At 35.2% G+C, this 16,774-nt stretch overlaps 1 protein-coding gene across 8 annotated transcripts in view; it reads right to left on the reverse strand.

Annotated features, from left to right (window-relative positions):
- Window positions 1-16,774, reverse strand: part of adgrb3 (adhesion G protein-coupled receptor B3) — a 147,167-nt gene that overhangs the window by 16,257 nt on the left and 114,136 nt on the right. For all 8 annotated transcript variants that reach the window (XM_015374516.1, XM_015374515.1, XM_015374517.1 and 5 more), the window contains 3 exons: window positions 8,656-8,782; window positions 7,689-7,792; window positions 7,426-7,528 (listed from right to left, as the gene is read on the reverse strand). In XM_015374516.1, coding sequence (XP_015230002.1) covers window positions 7,426-7,528; window positions 7,689-7,792; window positions 8,656-8,782 — 334 coding nt within the window. The remainder of the gene's footprint in view (window positions 1-7,425; window positions 7,529-7,688; window positions 7,793-8,655; window positions 8,783-16,774) is intronic.

The raw sequence follows: 16,774 nt of genomic DNA on the forward strand, positions 1-16,774 counted from the left end.
ACTTGAAAAGTATACAGTAGCATTCATCTGTTTAAATTCCCCTTTGATCACACAGAATGTAGGATTTTTAATAAACTTGGAAAACATTGTATTGCTTTATTTTAACTCTACAGCTATGCTCAATTTTGTGTTCATCTATCAAATGTTTGACTTGCTCATCAGACTTGGCAAAGTTTTTATTCTGAATGTCCTTCCTGCCAAAACCTGGATTCTAACCCAGGCCAGTCCCATTCATGGTAGTCAGAGACTTAAAGCACAGCACCATGGCTGCCACTGTGAGATTATCAAATGTTAGGGGGGGCAAAATAATATATAAACAAAGATTGAAAGGGGTAGGAAAGACACCTTGCTACTGTCCGTTTCATTTGTTGTCATTTTGGATATACAAATACTCGCCTTTGTAATCTATAAATACCAGTACACCTAAACTGACAAACATGCTTTTGTAATTATTATGCTATATTTAAGGATATGTAAATTCTGGAATATACAAAAATTCTATTTGTGTATATTCTTAGCTTGGTGAACTCCAAAAACTATATATTTTAAAAATATTTTCAATGATGACCCCAATAACAACAGATCCATTATGGTTTTGCATATTCCCTAAATGTAGGGACATCATCTCCATAAACAAGAAGTCCGAAACAGCCTTTATCAGAAATAAAGATTATCAGGTCCAGTAAAAAAAACCCTGAAAAATGTGATGTCATCTTTCTGTTTGTTGATTTTTGGGTAACAAACAGACAAAAGGAAGTCAGACCTTGTTTGGTTTGGTTACTATTCTCCCTGCAGACTTACCCCTATAGCTATCTCAGATGTAACTGCTGCTTGTGTGCTGTCCAAAGTGCTGAAAATAGAGCCTGCCTTGTTACTTGGAAACAGGTCATTTGCAACTGTTATGTTTCACGATTCACTTGGATGCCTTTATTATCCAGCCTCATTTTTCCAAGACGATAAAAAATGTTTTAGGAAGAGTAAGAATGATCCTATATGACCACATTGTCTAAGGACAGACTGGGCAGAGGCAGCAATACACAAAAAAAGGTTCAAACCTTGAATTTAGTTTGCCCTTTTCAAAGGCAAATGCTGGGGGATGTTGTGCAGACTATGTTGGTATCCATGGAAACAAAGGCACTGAGGAAAGGCCCATATTAAAACGTGGCAGAGCTGATAGACGCGGAGGTGAGGAGAGGCGGTGACAGGGTGTCTTCAGGCCAGGTTGGCAATGGCAGTTTTAGATGAGGGGGGGAAATATGAGGAATTTCCCTTCTGTGGCCTCAATAAACTAAAGGTTTGGCTAAGACCTTTTAGTCTCTATCCAGCTGAAGGTATATTGTCAAGACTTTAAAAAAACATAGCAGTGATGTATTACTGCAGCAAAATATAGACAGAGATTACAGTTTTTATTAGAACAGCAGTACTGAACAGTTGGTTGATTTAAGTTGTGTTATTAGATTCTGCTAGTTAAAAACAAACAAGATGAAGATGAGGAAGTCCTAAATTCCGTGTCTACTAGGGTGCACATATCAACAAGAAAACCACATAAGACATAAGAAGTCCAAAACAACCAAAATAACCAGATTTTCATCACATAGGAAATAGTTCAAACTCAGATCTGTCAAGCAATGACTGAGCAACTGAACTAACAGACCAAACATGGAGAGGATTAATCAGCAAAGCAGCCAAGAGCTCCACGATAGGCATGGAGAACCTGCATGGATCCAATGATCAAGTTGGAAGAAAAAATTCTGTGGTCAGGGGACCAAAAAATTTACATATTTATCTACAGGGCAAAGACCTAAAACTGGGCACTTTTACTTAAACTTATAACCATTAAGCATTGCTAACAGAGTTTGTACTGTCTATAAAATGAATGAAAGCACGTAAAAACAGGGAAATCCAGGGAGAAAACATGACTGAGCAGAAGTTCACCTTCCAGAACTAAATACTGAACAGAATGATGTGTTGATCAAAGTCTCTTCATAGACAACATGTTCCAATCCAAGTCCACAACTTAGTCAAGTGGCAAAGCCTGAAAAGCTGAAAAAAATCTTCCTTAAACTGAATGAGCTTGAGGTACTGTGTTTTGCAAAGAGAAAAGCTTGACCTTTTGATGGACATCACTTGTAGAGGTAAAGTCTCCAAATAATGACAGTTGCAATGAAATGTGGTTCCACAAATTGTTGGAGCAGGTGAGCTAAATACATATCTGTGCCACATTTGTAGTTTTATTTGTCAAACCTTTAAAAACGATAAGTATTTTTCATTCCAGTTATTCTCTACTTTATGTTGGCCTGTTTACATACATCCAAATAAAATACATTGGAACCTCGAATTATTATTTTACCAAACATAAAAAAGTTCAAGCTGTATTTATGGTACTAAAAAATCTAATATTTTATCAGGGGGGTTCAGAACCAATTAGAAACTGTTAATAGTACTCTTCATATACTGAATGATTTACAGATGTAAAAACTAGCTGTTAAATGGTAAATTACAGCAATGCTGGATGTTAGATGTTTTAAATGTATCACATTAAGATTTTCTTACTTGGGAGAAAATGGCAACTCAATTTTAGGACAGTCTGACGGAGACATGCAACCTTAACTAAAATGCTTTAGAGGTATCTGAACCAACTTCTTTAACTGTACTTAAATATTCAAATGTGTTTTGTCTCGATGTAGGTTGAAGAGCCTGGTTCTTCTTTTGGCTAAAGCACACTCCCTTAGTGCCTCAAAGAATAGTTGTTTGGGTGGTAACCTAAAAAAAGCAACTTGGGTAGCAATATTATAAAATGTTGTTAACAGGAAAAAGGCAATAAGTCAACTTCCTCATTACCTATTTGAATATGTAACACTCCAAAGTTCTACACAATGAGTTGAACTACAGTAAATATAGATGAAGGATTTCTGTTTAAGATTTATGCAATTATAGAAATACTTCTAACCTCTAAAGGCGTAGATAAAACATAGAATAAAGTCAGGATTGAGGCATTTTTAATGCGATAGACAATAAAAATTTTTATTTTACAAGACTCAGTCATAAAGTTATATAGTAATTATGAATTCTCTTTTGAGATGAAAGAAACATTATTTTGTTTTTAATCTTATCAAAAATGGCCATAAATGTTGTTCAATTTTTCATTTGACCACAGATACTGTATCATAAAACAGGTCTGTCCAATGTACTTAAGATGGCTAGATTCTTTAGTTTGGCAACTCTTACCAAATTACATACTTAATATTACTTGCAATTTAGTTGAAATAAGGTTCTCCTTTTTGTTCTTTTTAGAATTTAATTGCTTTCTGTGTATTTGCCAGTTATAGCAATTTTAAAGGATCATCCTAATGCCCGCTGTTAAATCTCAAAGCTAAATGAACAAGGATGGGACAGCGGAACAGTGAAAACGCACACGCTTGTGACTCACTGACTTCCTGCTCACAGTGGACACCTCCACAAAGAAGAGAAGATTTCTATTAGATGACGAGTAACTCAGAATCCACAAACAGAGGAGCCAATTACATGCATATCTTGCAGGAGATGGAGGAAAAACAAGTGAAGCAATGTTAGGCACTGTGGCAATTAAACCCACACAGGGACGGTTTTCTCCTGCTGGCCCACCGCTGAAACATGGAGCTTGACTGTATGTTTGATCAAACAGATCAAATATTTCTCAAATATTTTTGTAGCTGGATTTTCAACATGGAGCAAAAGAGGACGTGCTGATGAGTTCAACGCCCTGGAAGTTATTTTCCTATAGTACAGTTACGGCTAAATAGATCTACCATATTAAGCTCTTTTTTACACATTAAAAGGATTCTTTAACTTTTTGAAACTGTCAGAATTTAAGAAATATTTTTTTAAAACATAAATTGGAAAAATGTTTTACTTAGCAGAAAACATAAGCCTAAAAAGAAAGAAATGTATATAAATAATAAAAAAAAACCCTCAAGACTAAATGTGATGATGTAGCATAATGTTATGAGGATCATTTACTTTGTGAAGGACAGAAAATATAGTTACACTTAAAGGTATAGTAGAAGATGTTCTTTTTGTGTGGATATTCTAAATATGAGGTCCTCCTAATTGTCAATCATTCTGATGATATGTTTACGTAAGGCCGTCTTATGTACTCGTCCACATTTTCACTTACCGGTGGTGAGTCTGACATAGTGCAAAAATTGCAAATCTTCCTTTGGAAAGTAAATAATAAATAATAAATTGTAAATAAATAAATAAAACACAGTTGAAGCTCCAAAAGCCTCTATACTAGAGTGAGGGTAAACCTTCTAGCACAAAATCAAATCTGAACATAAAGTCAAGAGCCACAATTGTGGTTTTAGGTTTAGGTCAAAGCAAAGCCAACTCAAAGTCTCTTCTAAATCCAACTAAATATCAATTTACTGAAACAATTATCGATGTCTCACGTATTCTAAATATAACATGCTTGCATGTTATACATGTCAATATTTAATCTTAACACAGTTTGCCCATTTCAAGTCACTTGAATTTATTGAGAGTGCATCAGCACCTAAACCGTTCTAGTATGACATTTAAAATTCCAAAAAGTGTGTCATCCTTTTCTTGATTTTATAGACAGATATCAAATTAGAAGCATGCAGAGTAAGTATTCCATGTTAAGCAGTGTTTCTTATAATCAACAAAAGGTGGATGAATGAAGGCCTGATTAAATCTGACAAGACTTCAAATCAGTTCAGCTTTAAAACAAATGCCCTAAGGGCTTCCACATTCATGGAATATGCTGCTACTGTGTGCCAGCTATACAAGGGCCAGCAAGTAAGCAGATGATCTCATACAGTTTCTGATATTTTGATTGGCATGAAATGAGTCATTTTGTTTCAAGCAAATACTAATGCGAATTGTGTCACATTTAATGTACTGTGTTGAAATAAAAATGTATGATTCACGAGAGGTTTTTTTATGTTTACTTCTTATTTTAAGTCAGTTATTAACGGAAAAATCAGCAATATTGTCTGTATTAAGTTATCAAAGTGCTCTTGCGTCTATCAACCGCATCTGGAACCAGAAGAGTTGCACATTCCCTCAAATTTCAATCATCACAGTATTTCTTTCTGCAATATTGAAAATGACTGCTTTGACACAACAGTGATAGGCTACTATCATTTACTGAGAGTTTAATTTACTGCATTTTTTTTAGTATTGTGCATCCTTAAAAAGAATACAGTACATGCAACCATAAAATCTTTTGTTTTTAAATAAAATTACCACACAGAGTAAGTTGCTTAAAAGCTAAAATGATTGCACTGTAACAAAGTCAAAACAGTAACAAAAACCAACTTGCTAACAGAGCAAAACACTAAGGCCCAGAGATTAATACAAAGAACCTTCAATATGATAAAAAAAACAGAATTCAAAAAGCATTTTCTAAAAGGTAAAACCACACAGAGAGAAGTGTTATACAAGGATATGCCCGTAGTTAGACAATCCAGCTTTCTGTAGTGCTGCTAGATGGCTGAGAAGGGCATCTGTGTGGGCAGTTTGTGAATTCAAACAAATTCTCTCTGCCCAAACAATCCTTTATATCAGTCATTTGTTTACTGGCTGGTTACAGTACTGGAAACTGGTAGTGAGATAGTTTAGTAAGGGATGTCATTGAATTATGGAGCACCAGATGTCTCTATGTTAACACTATATTTGAATCCATCCGTGCTATTGCTGTCATTGACATGGCTAAGAGCATGAGTTTTTATTTTTTTAATAGGTTTTGTAGATGAATAAGTTTTACTTGCCGTTGAATCATTCTTTCAATAAACATACATTGGATTCAAAAGTTTGCCAAAGGGCAATTGTGCTGAACCAATTGCTGTGATTTCAAGGCTTTAGAACAGTCCTGCTTTGTTGTAATTATAAAAAAGAAATACTTGCAAAAAGGAGAAACTGTCATAAAATCTATGTAACTGCAGTCTCCTCTCCTACTCTCAAGGATCACATTTTAAAGCAGCTACCAAGTAATAAAGTGGAATGATCAGACATTTTGAAAGTACCAACAGGGTTTTAATGTAACTTTTACTTCAAAACCTCACAGTAAAAGTAAATAATTGTATTATTTTATATTTATCTGGAGTTTAAGCAATGAACTAGATTTTTTTTCACAAACTTTTTACATTTCCTGCTTTGAACAATATCATTGTACAATCTACAGTCTGAGGTTTGTTACTTGGTTTGTTTGAATCATTCTACAGCATGAAAAAAAAGAAAAAAAAAAACCAGCACGATTATAGCAGGGGATTTCAACCTGTGGCTCTAGAGCCACATTTTTTCATTCTTTCTACACATATTTTTGTCCCTTTAGGCTATTACATAGTGAGCAACACTATCTGAAAAGTAGTGATTTTAGTTATAAAAGCACTTGAAAGGAGCTGATTTGGCAGTTTTTCTGTATGCTTTTATAAACACCACAAGGAACTTCAAATTCAGCATTACAGTAACGCAACAACACTTTTTTTTGGTCTTTTTTATGGTATTTACACCAAAACCAGATATTCCATCTCTTAAAGTGGGGTAAATGTTTTGGATAAATACAGACAGAACTTAAGAACTTGGTATTATTCTACATAAGATATCCATTTAATAGTTAAATGTTTTTTTGTGCAAGACAAATCTCAAATAGAAAAACAAAGCATGTATTTTCACCGTAAAGTACACTGCATATATAGGCATGTAAAATACAAAATGTTTTTTGGTTATACACAATTTATATTTTGTAGCTGCAAGAGACAAAGGACTTTGAATTGTTGAACCCTAAATCATATGTTAAAACCATAGAATTTAAAGAAAATGCACCTTTTTTTTGCCATACTTGGCCACTTAATAGAGGAATGTGTCCCTTGAAGATTCTTTCACTAAGCAATATAAGCTTAAAAGTTAACAAGATAGACTAAAACAGAATTCAGAGATGAAACAATTAGAGATGCAGTGATCCAGTCTTCTCCCATCCAGTCCGATATCAACACCTGGGCTGAGTGTATTGGCTGATATCTAATACCAATCTGATTCAACTATTGAATGAATGGATCTTATGTGTAGCCATGTGAAGGCTTTAGACTTGACATGAACATTGTTCAAAAAGGTAACAAATTAACACGGATATAAATATACTCTTTGTTATTTACTAAAAAATAAGCAGCAAAAAGACAGAAATAACAGATCCATGTTAAGTGCCCTGGATTGGATTTCTGATATCCAATATCAAATCATCCACATCTGATCTGGCTAATTAATCAATATTGGAGCTGATATCCATTCCAGGTATCGGATTGGTGCATCTCAAACAAAAAATACTCTTAAATCTTTCAAAAGGGTCATTATTATATTTTAACTAAAAAAAAACACAGACCTGTTAAAACTGTCAAACTGTTCCATAATATGAGTGGGACTTACCACATTGTGGGTCTGTGTTTGTCCAACAAGGATTAGTATGTTTGAGCAGACTATAGAAAGGCAGAAGTTCAGCAGAATAATGGATCGTTCAGATCGGATATATCTAAACAAACAAACAAACAAACAAACAAAAAGCAAGTGATGTAAGCAAGTATACTTGTGCACTTTTTGATGGCATGTTTTATTAAAAGACAATAATGTTTAGTATTACAGCATTAAATATGTCGAAAGCACACAAATTTAACTTTGAGGGTTGCATTTACCTCCATAAGACAATGTAGATGACTGCCAGTGTAATCAAGGCGAGGCAAGACAAACCACAGCCAACTATCAGAGTCACAGATGGGACCCCTGAGTACTCCATAGTCTGTGGAGAAGACACATACAAACAGAGACAAGCCAGTTGGTGGGAGGCTGTCTTTGTGGTATATACAGGACAGTAAATCTTTATTATAGCCTGAAGTGGAGAAGCAATCAAAACAACCACCACCAATCTAAAAACCTATGCACAATGGGCTCCTTAATTAACTAAGAGGGTTGAGGTGCATGTGGGGGCTTTGGATAAAGAGCAAAAAACTTTGCACGCTATGATAGCAAGAGATTAATTAAATTCACAATAAAATCCCACGAGTAGCACAACATTGCCAATTGAATTCTGCATACTTCATCTCAAATTAAGGAAGGCAAAGTTAACAAATGAATGATTACACATGTATATCTATTGTATCTGCGAATGCTTGAGGCCTGCAGAAAAAAAAAGCCTGTAACATATTTTATTGTTGCAGTAGCTCACATCAAGGTCCCCATGTATTCAATATTGGTTAATTTCTCTTGAAATGACAATTTTTCTGCTTTCATTGATGTTGATGGGAAATGTTTTGCTGTGCAACATTTTTGTATTCGTCCCTAAACAAATTTGATTGATGGGAAGCAAAACGTGCCTCAAGGGCCTTAGCATGATCACACCCTTACCCACATCCATGTTCCTACAGTAGCCTATGAAAACCTGAGCAGAAACTAGAAAATATCCCCACACAGTCTCCATGCACTGCTGAATTACTATTTAAGGGGATTAGCACGCCAAAGATTCAATTTTCGGTAGTCACCATTCCTCTCTCTCTTTCTCTCTCCAACACACGCACGGATGCACGCACGCACAAACACGCAGGTTTTCACCTTTACATTAGCCCATCAAACCCACACTGAATAACAAATCAATATGCTACTTACTATTCCTCTCGGTTGTTGAGCCAAAATGGCGAAGGTAGATACACGATCACACGAGCATTTTGTATGGGATGCATCTGTGAGCACCGTTTTGCATCCTTTCGCGGACCAGGCTCCCCAAGAATCGTTCCTGCGAGGAGGAGGCAAAGGCAGTTAGAAATTTCTTCTTTCAGTTCCTTTTTTTTTTCTAGCGGTGGTGGCACGACTACTTCACAGGACTCACTGGCATCTAGCTTAAGCGTTTTCGAAGAAGGAGATAAAATAAAGCACAGAAGATCCGCAGAGATCGAGAGGACAAGCGAGGGGAAAAAAAAGGAAAGAAAGGGAGAGCCGAGCAGACAAGACACGGCTCGTTGTGCGGCTCCGAGCAGCGTTTCAGCTGGAGCGGATAGAGAGAGGCAGAGATACGGGGGAGGAGGAGGGAGGAAGCGCGGAGCTGTCCAAGCAGACCGGTGCTGATTGATTCGCTATACGCGCATAAATACCAACTGGCCTTCTGATATCAAAACACTAACCCCGCATACTGCTCAAGCTGAAAACAATTACAATTACCTTAAATTTCCATTCCTATAGATATTTTTCTTTAATTCAAACGACTGTTTTCTTTTTCTCTCCCTCAATTTTCTTATCACTTCTGGTTTTTTTTTCTTCCCTTGACTGTTTTAATTTGTCGCTTTTGAAAGCTTGGGGAGGAGGGGTGGTGGGGGTCACCCTGGAAACGGTGGACAGCATCCGATTGGTGGTATAATTTCAACCTTTTTAAGAGCAGGAATTTATAATTTATAAATGCTCATTAAACTCATCGCATATAAAAGTTGTCAAAATCCAGAAACAAACCACTGCAGAAGGCAGACCACCCCGCAGAGACGGAGTAAGTGGTTGCAGCCAATCACACTTTACAGCGCTTGATAGAGAAAAGAAAGGAGCTTGTTGATCTGGCAGATTTCGAGCCCTCCAGTATACACCACTACGATAAGATAAGCTTATTTTATATACAAAAAGGGTGATCTGAGTGAATGAGGTATCAGGTATATTTACTGCAGCCTGTTTATAGCTACTAACACCTGTTGTCAGGGGATCCTCCAGAAAGTTTTGCAAGAGGTGGTTAGATTGGAACCACTAACAATTTCAGGTTGGCAAATCAAATGGTTTAATTTAAGCAAAATTAACTTTAAAATTTGCATTTCAATAAACATGATTTAAGTTAAAGTGTGAAAGCAATTGCTATAGCATTTTATAGTGCAGCCTTCATGTTTGAACAGCCCCACACATAGCATTGATTTCATACACTAAAAAGTGAAACAAAGTTTTTGGTCTCCTTAAAGGGGAACGCCGTTTTTTTTTTTTTTTTTTTTTAATTGGGCCCTTGATTTTACTTATTACAATGCCAGACTGGAGTTGTCACAGGCGGCTACGCTCTACCTCTTATATTAATTCGCCTAGCTAATCTGAAGCGTTCAATTCCATTCCACAGACCGAGATCATCTGTGGTAGTAGCACTACACATCTTCCAGGCATGTGAGTAAAACTAGCAGCAGTTCAGGGAACAGGATGAATGATCGGTAGCCGGCGTGTGCGGATGACGTCATACACACTCCGCTTTGTTTAAAAAATATATAAATATAAAAAATATAACCGCAGATGTCTGGGGGACAGTGATTAGCCTACATGTTATGAATGCTCGCGTACCATAAAGAACACATTATGAACAGTTTTAGTTTGTGCCTTCAAGTCGTTGCCCATAGACTTACTTGGATATAACCTAACCAAATATCTCCAGAACAGCTCCAAATGACACAAAACTCATATGGGTGAGTAGAACATGATGTAATAACGTAAAACCAAGGGCCCAATGTAAAAAAAAACAGCGTTCCCCTTTAACTACGATAGAGACCACCTAAGGGGGGCATCTTGGAATCCTGAGATTCTGAGTTCGAGCCCCACTCCCACAGACTGCCACTCTGGCACTCTGAGCAAGACCCTTAAACCTACACTGCTCCCCAGGTGCCCCACGATGGCAGCCCACTGCTCTCCAAGGGATTGGGTTAAATACAGAGATACATTTCTCCACTGTGAGATCAATAAAATTTAATTATTATTCATTTTTAATATCATTATTAATGCAACTTGGCTAAATAAAAAAGTTATAAGACTATTGCTTAACTGTTTGATGTCCTGTTTCCAGTAAAATGCTAAAAGATGAAAGTAAAGGAGCCTTATGTGTTTTATCAGAACCAAAGTGGTTGAAGTGCAGCCATGCACTTTATGGCGATGCTGATTTCATTTTCCAAGAGGACTTGATTTAATCTAACACTGTCGAAAGTACTCATAAAATATTATCACTGTGGTTTGGTTAATTAAAAAACTTTATTTACTTTTACTCCAGTGATTTTGTAAAAACAATGTCAATACATTTTAGCAGAATGGGTTTTATTTACTGATGTTTTGATATCTTACTGTGCTTTTGTAAATAACTTTTTCAGGACAGCCTTTAAAGGAGATCTTTGATCTCAAGGATTCTTACTCCAGTTAAATAAAGGTTTATGATAATAATGATGGCTTAGAATATATAAATTTTTATTAAAAAGAAAACAATATATAGAGTCAACAATGCAGCTAAGATGAAGTTGCTATTAAAGCAAGCTAAGCTTCCTTAATGCCTTCAGAGAGCTACAGAATATCATCTTTATATTCAATTTAGATCTAAACACCAAACCCAAACTGGTATTATTAGAAGGTAATGCCAGAAGTAAGTAAGACATATTTAAAGTGAAGGACAAAAGAAAAAAGGATACTGGAATAAAGAAATTAATATAAAAAAAATGTATATTCAGTATATGCATTTTTCTATAATTTTTCTAAGGACACACTAGAAATGGTTTGTATATTAAAATTTGTTCTCCAGATGCGGTGGTGGAAGATGGCCAGCAGCTTAATAGGTATGGCCATTACCCTTCTGCCCCCCACACACACGCTGCTGGTAGCAACACCGACTGTCGTCTTGTAAAACATCTGACTGTGTCTCTACTCTGCTCTGCATTCAAACCTTTTTTATAACAAAAAAGTCAAAACAAGATGCATGCGCCTGATTTACAATGACAGAGAACATACTGCATGTTGATTTGTTGGAGCAGTGCGGTGAAAGGCAATCCTGCTTTGTCATTTGATCAATATGGCAGCAGTATTTATTATTCCTGGAAGGAACCCTGGGATTGGTTGCAAATTTCAAATCCTTGCTAGGGGTTTAAAGCCATAAATGTGCACACACTTCCACCCATTACCACTATGCTTTACTAAACTGTGTGGCCGACTGATACATATTTTAACCCAGACTGGATACAAACAGCAAGCAAATACCTTTTAGTTTATATCTTCAATTTGACAGAATCGTAAAGACATTTTAGGAGGACATTTGTTTAATTAGACATTAGACTTAATGACTATAAGCAGTAAGTAAATTAAATACACTAAATTCTCTAAATGTCTTGTTTGAAATGCACTTTATTATCCATGCATAATCAAGTTAATTTATGAGGCCCATCTCTACTGACAAAGTGGAGGAATAATTTCACAGAGGAGAAATCAAGAGCTATAATCCATGAAATAAAAGCTATCAGAATTTCAAAGATTGAAGATTTAGGTGATATTAACTGTTTAAATTACCTTCTCCATTGTATTACACACAGAATATAACAGAGATATAGCAATATCTGTGTCTATTTAGAAACAACAGATCTAAATATAGCTTACATGAGAAATATGGGGGGAAATGAGAAGGGCAAGGGGTTGTGTGAAAGCCCTTCAAAAAGCAAAAATGTGTAAAAATAAATATAATTTTCAAATAATACAATAGATAAAATATGTATATTTGGACTCAGAAGTATTTTATTTAATAATAAAATGCGTGATCATGTTTTTCAGAGGCTTGAAATCTTAACAGTCATATGTGAATATATCTCTAGCTCTGCATGAGAGAGTGACATATTTGATACCTCTTTGTCTTTTAAATGTAAACTTATCTCCCCTGCTAAATAGTCTCCATATAAATTTTGACTTGTTAAATAATACTGTAGCTTCCCCTTTGTTCACCCCACAGGAAAAACTGACAGGAGAGTGGTTCCTGACTAGGGACCTTTCTGCAGGCGACTTTTGATGTGTTGCATGACCTTATGAGGGCTCAGTGGCCTCCAGAATATAAAATCTCCCCAAGAGACCGTGTCAGTGTTGATGTTAACCAAAGTGAAACTGATGACATGACATTCATGATATACACTTTGCTGACTGCATTTCTATGTATTTACTCAGTGATGCATATAAAGCTGTATGTCAAAACCTATTAGACTTGGAAACTGCAAAGAAACTGAGTAATTCTTAATTGTTTTTGAATTTATTAGAAGATAAGATAGCAGTAAAGAAATATTTTGATTCATTGAAACCATTAAATTTTAATTTGTTTATCTGGGTTATGTTGATATACGTAAAACCAGTGTATAACAAAAATGAGAAAGTGAAAGGAAGTGGAAACAAGAATGATGCATTGATTTCAAACATAGTTTTCTAATCAAATCTGAAGTGTAAAGCAAATTTGCTTGGTACCATCCCAATTCTATACTTTCTTGAAACAATTGCCGCAGTAATAACCACTTTAAATGGTTTGGTCTGTCCTTTCAGGTTTAAATGGATTATTTTTTCTCATTGCAAAACAGCTCAAGATTAATCAAATATGGCAATCTATAAACATCTATGTTCCAAATGTTTTTGTTGTTGAAATTTTGATGTGTCCCCCCCCCCATTCTAACACATTTATGTAATCTTTGATGCCTACCATTTCTTTGTAGCCCTACCGATAAGTTTTAGGGTGTCCCATGACTTCATCCCCAGAATCATTGTTTTTTCAATCTCCAGCAGGTCTTCTTCCCACATTACCATATAAATATCTTCATCAATCATCTCATCAATTCTTAGCAGCTCCCCTGTCCATTCTGTAGAAAAGACTCCTAACAGCCTGATACTGCCACTACCATGTATCACTGTGGGGATATGTTGGGATAAAAATTTGGATTAAGGTTAAAATTTAACAAACCTTTTACTATAGGTTTTGTTTGAAGGCATGAGTGTTTTGCAGCATTAAATCCCGCAAAAATTAGAATTAATTGCAGTTTATTTCCAAGAGTTGTATCTTTTTCTGAAAATGGATTCCACTTACAAGGCATATTCATTGCCCAAGCTAATGTCTGTTTAGCTTATGAGTGGTGTAGGAGCAAATCTAAATGAACAGACTAAGCAGCAATCCCTTTCTCTGCCTCTCCAACAGCACATGAGCACTACTCCCCACATACTGCATACTTTCAGGCTTGTAAAAACATCTTTGAATTCCTTCCATGCCCACATCATATTATCCAGACACTAAGGTGGGGGGCTTGGAGAGTGCTTCCAGCTATCTTCTTCTTAAGGCAATTTTATAAATTCTTGAAAGGCTGACACATGATGGTAGGCAGAGGGGGGTAAGGAGCCAATGCTGAAAAAATGATTCCATCCATCTTGGATATCTTGATGATGGGCAATTTATATTAGCCTGTGAGCCACTCTGAGTGTTTTAACTGGAAGGGTAAAATGAAAAATTAGGGTGAATTTCCATGTAGCAGAAAAGGTTTTATTAATTCAAAGTGAGGGAGAGCTCTGATGATGTAGCAGACATATAATAAAATCTACAGTTTGAATATTTAGAGGAAAGCCTATTGGGTGTGCAATTATAGCAGTTGGTCTGCAGCACTCTTTTCACTTAATATAAATCTAAATAAGCTTTTCTCCAAATGTAATAAAATGTTGATCATTTTTGTTGAGTGAAAGTTCTCAGTTAATTAAATTAATTCAATTTGAAATGTCAACAAAACATGTTATGCTGAATTGAACTGGTGGATAAAATATAAATATAGGGTACACAAACTTTGTTTAACTCATGATGCTTTGACACACAACAAGATACATTTATTTGTCACAACAAGGGTGACGCTTATTATAACAATCAACATAATTAATTTATTTAGCATACCCTCTTTCCCATGTAAAGAAAATTCAGCATAATATATAACAAACATTTTTTTATCTTAATATCTGCATTTGTCTTTGTCCAAAAATAAATAAATAAAAGGATTCAAATTTTTTTAACCTAAACTGATCAAGCAGAGTATCTAAAACAGTGTTTATTTCAAGTGAAAAGGTGGCAGTGTAAATGATACTACTGTATTTTTTTATTCTTGGTTCAGTTTTACTGTAAGAACTTTAATCAGTGTCACAAACAGGTATGAGCCAGTTACCAAGAACAAGCTATGTCAAGGTATCAAAAAGTTATGTTTTAGAGCTGCTTTCCTCCATACCATTTCTTCAGTTTAAAGTCATTTTAATGAGATGAGATGTGGATACAGGTTTTGTGGAGCAAAAGACTCTCTCTGGCACTTTTTGCTGTATATTGTTGGGAATTAAGCTGAACGAGGAGATTCTTTTACATATAAAAAATATTAATTAGAATATTTTAAAACATTTAAAGTGAAAAATCTAGGGTAGACCTAGGACCACTGTTTGATATTGTCTGAAATTACAGCTTGTAACCTAAGGGCAGTATGTCTATAAAGGGCTGTAGCAGACATTTTTTGAATATATTTTATTTCTCTTTAACAATTTTTTCACCTCTGTTTTTAGTGAAGTTGTTTAGTCTTTTTTGGGGAAAACATTTAATTTTGTATTTGTCCTGAAAGTTATCAGCACATGATTATCTCCTACTGGCACTTGACTCAGTATTTGGACTAAAATGAATTATTTTAAAAGTAATCATTAATATAGAACAATTGAAGTAAGGGTTCAAAAGAAAATAAAGCATGACTAGGTGATGTCAGTGTAGCTACTTTCTGTTAATATTTGAAGCTTTTTCAGGGTTATAAAACTACAATCTTTCTTTGATGCAGTTAAAGCTTCAAGCTCCTTATTGGCGTGAATGCATATTCTAAATATACTATCAGGTCGGAATTTGAATATCATTCTATCAAAATGAGAATAACGTGTTGTGACCTGTTTGGATCAAGTCCAAGATCTCCAGATGTTTGGGGAACCTGACGCTGAGACTGCTGCTTTCACTTCTTGCAATATTAATGACTAACAGGATTTGATTTCTCAAGAAGAAAATAGCAGTGAAGCATACATTACATTTTTTTTTTCTTGTATAAAAACGATCAGTTTTTCAATGTCACCTTTTTTGTACCTTATTTTTGTTTTGTTTTCCTGCATGATGATCATGGTTTCTTTTTTATGGTTTCTGTGCATCTTGGTTTTCTATTTTATTCCCAGTTGTTTATTCTCTGTCGTGCCTTATTATGATTAGTTATTTTCTGGGTTTATGGTCCATCATCCTTTCTACAAACTCAATTCACCTCATAAATCTTTAGCACCTGCCTGTTTCTCATCAGTTGTCAAGTATTAAAATACTTAGATGATTTTTCTGTTTCTAGCCAGGATTTCATGCCTCCTCTACTGTTTTTTTTTTTTTGTTCCTTTGTGCTTTGAATATTTTTATTTAATTATGTTGAAGTGTTAGATATATTCACAGTAGTATATTTTCTTTTATTTTTTTCAACTGTTGTTTTGCTTTACCTGCAAGTTTTTATTTGTCTCATGATCTCCTGAGCAGTTCTATTATTTAACTGTCTTTTTCCATCTAATATTTGATCATGATGGCTTACAGTATAATATAAAGAAATTTTGAAAGGAAAGTTTTCATTTATGAACTATATGACCACTGAAAGTGAGGCAAGGCAGGTTTATTCATAAAGCACCTTTTAGTGGTTGTCCATGAGAAAAAAAGAAAAAGAGAGGTACACTGCATTGGGATAGAGGAAAATACATACATAAAGAGAATAAAAAAGAATAATTCAGATGAGATGATTATATTGCAAAAAAAATAAATGATTGATACAAAAACTGAAAGTTGGATTGAAACCTAACTAATTACGTTTAGGTAGAAATGTCAAAGGCCCCTCTAAACATATCAGTATAATCTCTATTGAAAGCAATTTAAGGTTTCACCGCTTTTACAGGTTTCCAGGAGTTTATTTCAGAGTAGTAGAGCATA

The sequence above is a fragment of the Cyprinodon variegatus genome, unplaced genomic scaffold (genome assembly GCF_000732505.1).
Source record: "Cyprinodon variegatus isolate N-32 unplaced genomic scaffold, C_variegatus-1.0 Scaffold104, whole genome shotgun sequence".
NCBI classification, from domain to species: Eukaryota; Metazoa; Chordata; class Actinopteri; order Cyprinodontiformes; family Cyprinodontidae; genus Cyprinodon; species Cyprinodon variegatus.